At 45.3% G+C, this 12,895-nt stretch overlaps 1 protein-coding gene across 1 annotated transcript in view; it reads right to left on the bottom strand.

Moving 5' to 3' along the window:
- Positions 1–4,865, bottom strand: part of SUSD5 (sushi domain containing 5) — a 35,106-nt gene extending 30,241 nt beyond the window's left edge. Inside the window, exon 1 of the mRNA XM_059664165.1 lies at positions 4,663–4,865. Within this exon, the coding sequence (XP_059520148.1) occupies positions 4,663–4,768 (106 nt within the window). The 5' untranslated portion in view covers positions 4,769–4,865. The remainder of the gene's footprint in view (positions 1–4,662) is intronic.
- Positions 4,866–12,895: the final 8,030 nt, after the last annotated feature.

Genomic DNA, 12,895 nt, shown 5'->3' on the forward strand with positions numbered 1-12,895 from the left:
CAGATGGCAACTAAAGTCTGGAGAGATATCTCAGCTGTGTGGGAGGCGGGTGTGCCACTGAGAACTCTTGGATCTAATCCCGAAGCTGGGCTCTCCAGCAGAGAGCACCAAACTGAGGAGGGTACCTACATAACATCTAGCTGTGAAAAGCAGTGGGGTGCTGCCTGCCAGGGAGTGGCAGCTGAAAGTTCGGGCACACTCTTAAAGGGCCAATGCACATAAATTCCCTATGGAGCCACCCTCCTTGTGCTCTGTCAGAGGGAGGGTGAAGTGGACTAGAGCTGTGAGAGCAGAACCCAGGACTGGGGACTCAGAGGGTAGAGCTCAGAAGGCAGACACCCCAGGTTTCCTGGACTGAGTCATTCCCTCACACAGCAGAGGACATCTTTCCCATATACACATCTGCCTTGCCTGGGGGGAAGACAGTCGACACACCTTATTGGAAAATACCTTGCCCTGAGGCCACTTAAGAGATGAAAAGAAACAGCCTCCAGGCAGAAGCAACTGCCCCACCCTTTTGAAAAAATTCTCACCACAACTGAGGATGATTGCCTGAGGGCAATTCAAGTCGGAATCCTATCAGTCTGTAGACAGAGGCGTCTCTGAAGGCTTTGAGTCTTTGCCTCATCCAATTAGTCAGAAACAGCATTTAACACTGTTCTGCACTAGAGATTGAGAGGTACACTAGAGATTTTAGGATCTACCTAAAACAGTCACAAACCCAAACAGACAACCAAAATGAGGATACAAAGAAATGACGCCCAAATGAAAGAACTAGTGAATTCTCCAGAAGAAGAGATAAATGAAGCAGAGGTAAGAAATTTATCTGAAACAGAGTTCAGAGTAATGATGTTAAAAATGCTTAACAGTATGAAAAAAGATATAGTAACTATGAAAAAGAACAGTCTGAGATAAAGAATGACATAACACATTGGAAGGAATACACAGCAGATTAGGGGAAGCTGAGGATCAGGTCAGTGAATTAGAAGACAGGGTTGAAAATATCACTCAATGAGAGAACCAAAAAAGAAAGAACAATTAAAAAACAGGAGGACAGCTTCAGGGAACTGTGGGATAATGTGAAACGTAACAATATTAGAATGGTAAGTATGCCAGAAGAGGCAGAAAGGGAGAAAAGAATAGAGAAGGTGTTTGAAGAAATAATGGTAGAAAATTTCCCTAACCTGGTAAAGGAACAAGTCACAAAAGTTCAGGAGGCACAGAGAACCCCAAACAAGAGGAACCCAAACAGACCCATGCCCAGACACATCATAATTAAAATGCCAAAAATTAAAGACAGAATTTTAAAGGCAGCAAGAGAAAAGAAAACTTACCTACAAAGGAGCTCTCATAAGGCTCACACCTGATTTCTCATCAGAAACTCTACAGGCCAGAAGGGAATGGCATGAAGTACTCAAGGTAATGGAAAGCAAGAATCTGAGACCAAGATTACTATATCCAGCACAGCTATCATTCAAAATAGACAGTCAAATAAAGAGCTTCCCAGACAAAAAAAAAAGGCTAAAGGAGTTCATCACCACCAAGCCAGCATTACAAGAAACGCTAAAGGAATTGCTGTCAGGGATTGCTGAGAAGAAGAAACAGAGAGAAATCTAGCCATACAGAATTAAAATGGCTATAAATAAGTACTTCTCAATAATAACCCTAAATGTAAATGGATTAAATGCTCCAACCAAAAGGTGTAGGGTAGCTGAATGGATATAAAAACAGGACCCAACTATATGCTGTCTACAAGAGACCCACCTCAAAACAAAAGACACACACAGGATGAAAGTGAAGGAATGGAAAAAAATTTTTCCATGCAAATGGAAAAGAAAAAAAAAAAGCTGGAGTAGCAATACTCATATCCAACAAACTAGACTTTAAAAGCATCATGCTAAGCGAAATAAGTTGGAGAAAGATAAATATCATTTGATCTCACTCATTTGTAGACTATATTGAACAACATAGACTGATGAACAAAAATAGAGCCAGAGGGGGGGAAATATTCTAGAATGTAATAAAAGTCATCCTGTTATTTGCAGGTTTTTAATATTCCCTACAACTTTTGTGATATATTATGTTAGTACAGTTTTGGTAATATTATTATACTTAAAAACGTTTAAAAAGTCGCAATGTCACATTTCATCCATATAATTATTTGCCTCTCTCTTCCATTGGATTTGATGTTCCCTGATAGCAAGAACCTGTTTCTCCTCACCATTCTATCCTCAACAGCAAGGGAAATACTTAGCATATAGTAGATACTCAATAAATTACCTGTTGAATTATGAATTTTTTCCTGTAATCATTACACAAATACAGTCATTTGCATTCAGTTCATATGAAGATTTTTCAGTTTCCAAAGTACTTTAAAAGCACAGTGGCAGGTCTCTTTTATGTATGAGATGCATATATAAATTAAATGTTTTTCATTTGAATTTACCTCATTGACTTATTTTTTAATAAGTCCATGTTTTAATAGTCCATAGAGTTTTTGATAAGTTCAATGCTCTCTCTTCAAATGTCTGTAATGCATCACAGTTTAGAAGAACATTTCTTCGCCCTCCTTTCATTACTGTTGAGCACAAATTAAATGTGGAAAGTGGTGGTAGTTAAGCGTATATTTAGTAAAGAAAAGAATCCTTTCATAATATAGGTTATAATTCTTCAATGGCTCTACTATAAAAGTTGGAGCTCAGCAAATGGAGTTTCTTGAAAGGAAGCGTGCCTATAACCTTCCACTAGGGAAGAGGGGAGAAGGAAAGATAGAATGAGAGAGAAACAGGCATTTCTGGCAAATGGTATCAAGGAAGCATGCTTGGATGCTGTTCTTACTGTCTCCTAGTCCCGTGGTCGGCAAACTGCAGCTCGCGAGCCACATGCGGCTCTTTGGCCCCTTGAGTGTGGCTCTTCCTAAGCCTTTGGAGTGCCCTAATTAAGTTAATAACAATGTACCTACCTATATAGTTTAAGTTTAAAAACTTTGGCTCTCAAAAGAAATTTCAATCGTTGTACTGTTGATATTTGGCTCTGTTGACTAACGAGTTTGCCGACCACTGTCCTAGTCCAATGATATTTCTGCCTCCCATTTTCTATGACCCACTTCCAGCCAGATAGACACAAAATATTGATCCATATCCATCTAGCATGGCACTTAAGCAGTTATAATGGGGTGAAACTCTAAAGCCTTGTAGATTGCAGAAATATTTCTTTATAAGGAATTAAAATGGGTACAATAGTATACATTGTTCAAAAGTTAACACTACCTCCAATTTATTCCACTTGGATTCTTTAAAATCAGCTTAAGTTTCATGACTCAATGTCAGGCAAAGGGAAAAAATACAAGAATTAACACTGGATTGACTGCTAATAGATATGGGATTTTTTTAAATGAAATTAATTTTTAGGAATTAGATAGTGGTGATGGCTGCACAACATAATGAATATTCTAAAAACCACTGAAGTGTACCTTTTAAAATGATAAGTTTTACACAAATTATATCTCAATTAAAAATTGACAGTGATCACCAGGAGCCTTTGAAGTTAAAAATGTTTCCTAACCCTTTCTCTGAGGACATGGAGAAAAAAGACATTCAATTCTCAATTATGAGCAGAGAGTTCTTCAAGTTCACACTTGGGACCAAGAGCACCAAAAACTCCACAAAAATGCCGGGAGGTTTTTCTTGCTTTCCTCTTCCCTAAACACCATGCTTCTTTTTGTCATCCAGTTTCACCCAACACTGTTTGCTAAACAGCAATGACACTGAAACATATACAACGGCATCCTAAATAAGCCACGGATTTCTCTCCTGCATCAGTCTGATTTGTCTCAGCTTGGGCTGACTAGAAACCCTTCGTGGCTAATTTTCTTTCGGATCTTCCTGCCCCAAATCAACGGGTTTTGTTCCAACATTAAAATACGGTTGAATTAGCTTTTGAAACTGAAGTGATAATAAGGCTGTGATCCTGCTGATTTAAGGGAACTACTGAAAGCTCAATTCAGTTCAGAAAACAAACAAACAAAAAACAAAAACAAGAAAAGGCGGGCCAGTTTTCAGGACCTGCAGTAATCTGGTCCTTACTTATATGGAACCTCGGGTCCAGTGACATCCTTACCTGGCAGTCTGGGTCCAGCCACTCCATCCTTTATCCCATTTTCCCTGCCACTCGCAGCACAGGGCCTTTGCACGAGCTGTGCCCTCTCCCCCAGGCCACTCTTCTCTCCCCTTTGCCTCGTTGATTCCCGCTCATCTTTCGGGTCTTCCTGGACCAAGCTAAAATCACTGGCCTTCCCTCAGGAGCACATTTAATCCCCGTGGAAAATTACCTCTCTGCAGAGGAGGGGTCTAGGGCACTCCAGACTTGATTTCATGTTAAAGACCTTTCATGCAGGTCGTGGGAAAGCTCGTGGCGGGACTGCAGGACCAATGCCCTGGCTTTCTCCCGTGTGCGATGGAAGGATTGGGGGCTCAAGGGAGGCGTCTGGGCGAGCTGAGACTCGGTGGCCCGGGAGAGGATGCAGGGTCGCGGGACGCCGCTCACCTCGCTCTCTCCCAGGCTTAAGGTTTTCCGGGGCTCCTCCGGATGGGCGCCCCAGAGAGCTTCGCTTTCCCAAACCCCACGCGCCACCCCGGACCCCGCCGCCTCCCGGACACTCACCATCCGCCCTCACGGAGAGGCACGGCAGACCGAGCAGGAGCAGCGCCGCCGTCCAGAGCCGGGCGCGGGGTCCGGGTCCCTGGGCGGCCATGGTCTGGGCGTCCATGGGCGGGCGGGATCGGGGCCGCCTGCACTCGGGGCTGCCTGGGCCACCGCCCGGCGAGCGCCACTGGGCTCCGCGCGCTGCGCTCTGCTCGCGTCTCAGGCTTCGCGCCCGGCGCGCGGAGAGGGAGGAGCGCGGACAGCCCGGGAGGCTGGGGACGCCGCCGGAGCCTCAGGGTTGGGGCCACGAGCTCCCGGGGGTCCTGTCCGCGGCGCCGGGGAGGCGGCTGTAGCGGGCTCCGCCTCCGTGCTGGGCACCTGGAGGCCTCGATGCCAAAAGGGGCTGCGCCGGACAGCTAGCTCCCAGGGCGCCGCCGGGGCGGAGGGCGCGGGCGCGGGCGCGGGTGCGGGCGGGCGTGTTGAGCAGAGTCGCCCGGCAGGGGGGACCCTCGACGGGAGGGTGACGCAGTCCCAGAGGCCGAGCTCCTCCCGAGGACCGTTAGGAAAGGGATGCCTCATTCCGTCCCCTGGTCCTCTGCCTGCTGACTTGCCAGCCGGCGTCCTGTAGGGGAGGGACGTTTTTATGAAAAAGAAGAATCAGACTTGCCAACCTCACTCTAAGGAGCGAGACGCACGGAATAGCGAAGCTCTTCCCTAAAAACATAGATTGAGAGTCGCTCCCATAGGGGCATCCTCGGGAGGGACGCTTCCTACTGACCTTTCCAGGTACCGGGTCACCCCCCCCACCCCCACCCCCCCAGAACACCAGGAGCGCGGGTGGGACTGGCACCTTCACCCCTCATCCCACACCCGGGCTGCTTGACCTAGAAACGGGGGTGGGGTGGGGGGCGAAGTTCGGTTCTTTCTGTCTGGGCCGGGAAACTCCATTCTAAACAAGTGTCCTGCTGAATTCTGACGCAGGGGCCCCTGCCAGGAATTGACTCCATCCTCCGTCTCACTCGGCCTGACTCCCAGCATCAGCACCATTGGGCGAGGGGGATGCATTCTTCCGAGGTAGAGTGACAAAGCTCGGGGCGGTTATAACTGGGACACCGGGGCAAGCTACAGCGTATACAGGTATCTGCTGAGTGCCCACAGCGTGCCTGCCCCAGAGCTAGACCCCAGTGGGGCTACAGTCCGCCCTAAAAGTGCTCACCCTTAAATAAGACAGACCGGACAAGTGATCGGTGCTAAAAGGAGCAGGCGATTGTCCACATGAGAATGATGGAGGACACAGACATTGGAAAATTATCTACTTCCCTTTTAAGGTAAGAAGGGAGATTTGAACCCACATCTGATTTACTGCAGGTGTCATTCTCAGCTCACATAATTTTTGAAGTGCGCAGAACGCTGTCTCCTCTCCTCCTTCCTCCCCAAATGTCAACTACAAGGCTAGTGCCAGTGATTCATTCCTTTGTAAAATAAAAATTTGTTTTTAAAAATACAAATACCCTAGAGCAGTGGTTCTCAACCTTGGCTGCATATCCTAGAGGCCCAGAAATCAGGATTTTAAAAAGATTCCCAGGTGATTCTAATGTGCAGCCAAGGTTGAGAACCACTGCTCTAGAGTGTTAAATGCACTGAGGCCCGACAATCATTCTCACACGAGCGTAAATGAATTTACTGCCATTCACACATGAGCGTAAATGAATTTACTTGGACACTTCTCTTCCAACAGCCAGCTGGTGACCTAAGGGATGGGACTTCTGTGTCTGGGTGGCAGGGGACCTTTTAAAGCCTGGTTATTGCTGAGAATGGAGGGGAGGGGCCAGAAGGCAGCTGCAAGAGCTGCTGACTGACTCACCCCGGGAGCTGCACCTGCTGTCGACATACTTTTCACAAGCTGGGTCTCCTGGAATCCTTCTCTGATTTTCTTATTTCCTCTCTCCAGGGTTGTCAGGATGCCTGAATACATGGCACCCAACACTGGAGAGATGAGGCCAATGGCCATTTAATAGCCGCACACACTCAGAGCCTAGGGGAGGAGGACTCTGCGTGCTATGCAGGGCCGTGCAAGGGTTGCACTTGGGAAGAGAGGGGCCAGCTAGGGGCTATGGAATATAGGCTTTGCAGTAATAAGGTCAGGTGGACTCTGGTTCCCGTGGGAGGATGTGATTGTCTTGTTTGAATAATTCCTCAGGATGGTGGGGAACTGGAGCCCTTTTACTCAGAACAAACACACACACACACACACACACACACACACACACACACACACACACACACAGAAACTGTGGCTGGTGCCCATGCTGAGAAGGGTTGTTTGCTAGGGGACCTCATTGGTGGGAGCACCATGGGGAGAAGCTCTTGAGGTTAGCCATTGAGGCCCTTCTGATTTTACCAGATGTCACGACCTTGGGGAAACAATTTAAGAGCTGATCCTCACATCCTTGTTTGTTAAATGGGGATCATAATAACAACCCTGTAGAGTTCTTGCTGTTTTAAGATGAGAGGTCCCAGCATACGGTGAACACCGTGAAGTAATGGGTTAAGCAATAGGTTCATAATTCATTCTCTTTATTACTTGGGAGACACAACCAAGAAAGAAAGAAGGTGATCAGTCAAATCCCTTCTTTAAACACGTGAATGACAGAACTCCTAGCACACAAACTAATGGTATTTGCCAACAGGAGACTTGTCCTTGGAATGCTTTTAGAAGAATGCACCTGGTTGTCTAGGGTTGCTTGTGGCAAACCAGTCTCGAGTCTGTGGATTTCTGAGGCCTGGATGCCTAGAAATACCAGGTAAGTTAGGTAACCGTCTAAATAGACAGTGGAGATATGCCGTGACTCAGATGGCTCCTTGTGTAGTAGGTGTCACGGAAGTGCAGACAATAACCAGTTATGTGAAGAAAACCTATGATGTGATAGAGACCCAACTAGAGAAACAGGAAATAAGAGCAACCTAAAAGAGACAGAGATGATGCAGGGACAAGAAAACTTCCACACAATAACCCCACTGCCCTCGGAGGACAGAGAAGATACTGCATTAAAAAATATAGAATAAGGTGGTGGGCCAAAAAAAAGAGAAATATTCAGAGTAAAAAATATATATATCTTGAAATGTAAAATACGAGATCAGAAATTTAAAAAGCCTCAAACAGATTGTCAAACTGCAGCGGGAAGGTCGGGGAGGGTTGGGGGGCAGGAGGTAGGGGGGTAAGAGATCAACTAAAGGACTTGTATGCATGCATATAAGCATAACCAATGGACATAAGACACTGGGTGATAGGGGAGGCTAGGGGACTGTCTAGGGCGGGGGGATAAAATGGATACATATGTAATACCCTTTGTAATACTTTAAGCAATAAAAAAAAAAAAGAAATTTAAAAAACCTCAATAGATGAGTTGGAAGATAAAATTGAGAATATGTCCCAGAAAATAAAGCAAAAAGACAAAGAGGTAGAAACGAGGGGAGAAGGAAATAACACCCAGGAATGCCCTCTCTGCCTGCACCCTGCCTTAACCTCCCCACGTGACCCCTCGAAGCACACCAGGTACCTCCTCCAAGAACCTGTGAGGACTAAATTCCTCTATTTGGCTTCCCCTTCCATTCTTTTGTGTCTTTACTTAACAAATGTTAATATAACAAAGCCGCAGCATTCTGTGAAAAGTCCAAAGTCTATCCAAAGGTTTCTGAAAATTTCTGACCTATTTGAGTTTCAAATTCCTGCCCCCATTTCTGATTCTCCCTTTACTTCTGCCCCCGGTGACCACTCCAATGTGGAATTCAAGTTGGAGAACCTTAGAAACATGTTTTTAAACCAAAACTCTGTTCATGTAAGGCTTTTACTGAGGAAACAATCTTTGAGCAAAGGTTTTAGGAAAGTGGTGAGGTGTGTTTTGTTGCATAAATGCAAACAACTTAAAACGGAACACAGCAGTCTCCCCCCCCCCCCCCCCCTTATCCACTGTTTCTATTTCCATGGTTTCAGTTACCCGTGGTCAACTGTGTTCTGAAAATGTCACATTGAAAATTCCGGGAATAAACAATTCGTAAGCTTTAAATTTCACATCGTTCTGAGTAGCATGATGAAATCTTGGCACTGTACTGCTCCATCCCCATCCTGCCCTGGATTTGAATCATCCCTTCGTCCAGTGTATTCGTCCTGTATACACGATGCTCCGTGAATCACTCAGTAGCTCTCTCAGTTATCAATACTCTAGTAGTGTTGCGGTGCTGTGTTCAAGGAACCCGTATTTTACCTAGTAATGGCCCCCAAACAGAAGAGTAGTGCTGCTGGCAATTTGGATATGCCACAAAGGAGCCATAAAGTCCTTCCTTTAAGTGAAAAGGTGTATATGTATAGGACAAAATACAATATGCACAGCGTTTGGTACTATCCACGGTTTCAGGCATCCACTGGACGTCTTGAAACATATCCCCCAAGGGTCAGGAGGAGCTACTGTATTACACTTACCTATTCTTGACAGTCCTTTTGGCCCTCTGCCATTTTCCATGGTCATCTTCTTTTGTTCTCTCCTCTCTGCCTCTTCTCCTTTAAAAAAAAACATATATATATATACTTTTTCTTATTGATTTCTGAAAGGAAGGGAGAGGAAGAGGGAGAAACAATGATGAAAGAGAATCATTTATTGGCTGCCTCCTGCATGCCCCGCACTGGGGACCAAGACTGCAATCCCGGGCATGTGCCCTTGACTGAAATTGAACCCAGGACCTTTCAGTCCGCAGGCTGATGCTCTATCCATTGAGTCAAACTGGCTAGGGCTCTCCATATCTTCTCAACTTTCTCCCACCTCCAAGCTCACCCCCTTTTCAGTTCTCCTTCTTCCCTAGCTTCCCATCATCACATACAAACACACCACTCATGAACAGTCTATGGCGATCACATTTGTAAATGGCATATGGGGTGAGCTTCGACTATACCTGAAAATCTCATTATTTGTATTCAAAAGATTTTGCTTTGGTTAAGTTATTTCAGAGTTCATGAATTTAAAATAATGTCTGTCTGTGCCCAAATCCCTAGATAATCCATAGACCAGTCTATATGGTCCCACTTTCCTATTTAAAATCTGACCAAATATTCTATTGGCCTGGATCATTAAGTAGAATGTCTTGGTATAATCAATAAAGATTTCCAAATTTAGTTAGCCTAGCTGGCCCCATTCATATCGCATTATGTCCAGACTTCTCCTGGGCACATAGAGTCAGATGCCTTAATATTGATCATAGTTATTTAACAGTGAAGTAATGGATAGTGATTGTCCTAAATAAACTTAACATATTACTTTGGAACTGGAAATTTACTTCACAATGTTATATGTCCACTAAGAAGTAATTACCTTCTATTGATCACCTATGATAACAAGGAGCTTTAAATCTATATTTTTATTTGTAATCCTTACAACAACTCTATAGTCAGCTTGCAGATGAGAAATGGCACTTTTTTTTAATATAGTAAAGGTGGAAATTTATTGAAGAACAAGTACAGACTCCCACATGGGGAGGGGGAAAGAGTCCCATGATTTATAAAGGCTGCAGATCTTTGTGCCTTGATATCCCCTCTGATTTGTCACCTCATCTTCTGATTTGGTCACTATAGCAACTCCTGAGCTCAAAGGTCGACCTCACATGGGACACCTGAGGCTCTCCTCCCTCATTGTTCTCCTCTTTCCTCTGGGCTTTCTTCCTCCTTCCCTTTATTCTGTAAACTAGAGGCCCAATGCACGAAATTCGTACAAGGGGTTTGGCTCTCACAGCTGCGGCACTCACAGCAGCGGCGGCTTGCCTTGGCTCTCGCAGCCCTGGCTTTGTCTGGAAGGTCGTCCGTAAGACATCCAGAAGGTCATTCAGCTGTCTGGTCTAGTTAGCATATTATGCTTTTATTATTATAGATATGTACCTTTTGCTACTCCCAGCTCCCTTATCTTATGGAAATGTAACTTCTGCTGCTCCCAGCTCCCTTGTCTAATGGAAAATGTACCCTTTTGCAGCTCTGTAGCCCTGTGTTTTTTCCATGGACCTCTTCATTTTTTAAAATTACCTAAACCTGCCTATTTCACCCCCAAAAGTCTCATTTTACCCCCAAAACTCCTTTCAGTCCTCCCTCCGATTAGGAAACCCCAACTGCAGTTGGGGATAGGGGACGCAGGGTCTGTCAAGAAATGGCACTTTTTTCTGTGTAGGTTCTGCAAATTGCCCAAGGTCACACAGCTTGTATGGCTAAAGTGAGATTTGAACCCACCTGTATATGATGCTAAAGTCTCTACTCTTACCTTCACAGCATACTGCCTCTTAGATACCCTGTGAGCATTTCTTCCCTTAAATTAGGTTTAAATTCTAGAAAGGCAGAATCTTATGCTGACATTCTGTGTCCAGGTGTGAGAAAGAACCCATAAAGTAACTTCTTGAACCCCTTGTGACTATACAGCTTAGGGCACTATATTATGATCATTTATTTATGGGTCTATCCCTTTCTATGGGGGTAGGAGCAGGGTCTTACCATCACTGTAGCTCCAGTGTCTATCTCAGCCACTATTCGGTGCCTGGCACATCACAGGTCCTCAATAAATGTCTGGTAAGTGAACAAGTGAGGTATTTTCCACGGTATTGTAGACATTCCACTTCCCATAGTCCATCTGGCTGAACACATACTCATCTTTCTTGCCTCAATACTAGCACCATCCTCTCTGTGAGGTCTTCTTTATGATTTAGTCCAATCTCTCCACTCTCCCTTTGTGCTTTCACTGTACCCTGAACAGGTATCTTAGGAACTATAGTTCTACAGATCTGACTCTCCCTCTAGTCCAGGGGTGGGTAAACTTTTTGACTCGAGGGCCACAATGGGTTCTTAAACTGGACCGGAGGGCCGGAACAAAAGCATGGATGGAGTGTTTGTGTGAACTAATATAAATTCAAAATAAACATCATTACATAAAAGGGTACGGTCTTTTTTTTTTTAGTTTTATTCATTTCAAACTGGTGGATCCGGCCCACGGGCCGTAGTTTGCTCACGGCTGCTCTAGTCTGAATGTCATTGACGGAGATCTGACTTTTCTATATATACATATTTTTTTTATCTCTGGGGTCTTGAGAAGTGCCTGGTTCATAGTAGGTTCTCAACCTTTGTTTGATGAATTAATAGAAAATTAACCCCTGATCTGTTGGCTTAACCCATCAAAGGACCCCAAGGAGAGAGCATGCCAAGGATCATGGTATTGCTCTCAGTCAAATAAGGAACTTGCCTTGGGGTCACGTGGGTCTCTTCTCAGCATCTTTTCAGGGCAGCGGCCATGTCCTTTTGTGCTCTTCTGTCTCTGGTAGCTAGTACAGTGCCTAGCACCCACAGTGAGCTTCGGTGAATGGCAGGAGGAATAAATGAGCCTCAAAAGCAACACACACCAGCCAACGTAGGATTTCAAACCTGATGGATCTGAAGCCGTCTCACAAATCATCTGCCACCAGCCTGAGGCCACATAACTGAAAAATCACTGCACAATGTAGCATTTACTTGCAGGCTGCCTTCGGGGCTGTGGAGGTTGTGGGCTGGGTCCTGAGTAAACATAGGCTGCACTGAAGAGCCATTGTGGGCGCTGGTAGTTCTTTCAAGTTCCTCTGGGGTCTGCAGTTGATTTGCAGCTGGAGCCAAGTCCCTGCCAAGGCCCTCTCCTTTTTTGCAATTGAATTATTAACTAAAAGAAAACCATCCAGGGTGTAGGAGTTAGCAGCGGCCTGCCAATGGTAAGGAACTTTTGTTTACTCAGAGTGTTTGCACCTAATCTAATGAAAAGTAGGAATGAGCCCTCAGAAAGCAATTCCGAAGTTCTGGCCACGAAGAAAGACAGGCTTTGGACTTGGCAGGAAGGCAGTTCAGGGCAGCCAAGGACTGGGGCTGCAGGTCTACCCCCCAGGATACGACTTATTTCCCGGTGGTTGTTATCCACGCGTTGCTTCTGTGCTTGCTTTTAGGAACCCTGGCAGGACCCCGGTGCTCCCATCTCCCAAATATCTCATCTCTCCAGTTTGAATCCTGCAGCTTTCACTGAAGACTTTGATCTTTATGGAGATGCAAATGCCCCTGAGAGGGACAGCTCTGCAAAGGGGTCAAGAACTGAGTTCACATCTGATTTTTGCAACCTAATGTCTATGGAACCGTGAACACATCACTTTACAACTCCGGGCCTCAGTTTCTTTACCTATAAAATGGAGATGATAGTGCTACCTACCATAC

This window comes from Myotis daubentonii, chromosome 14, assembly GCF_963259705.1.
Source record: "Myotis daubentonii chromosome 14, mMyoDau2.1, whole genome shotgun sequence".
In the NCBI taxonomy this organism is placed as follows: Eukaryota; Metazoa; Chordata; class Mammalia; order Chiroptera; family Vespertilionidae; genus Myotis; species Myotis daubentonii.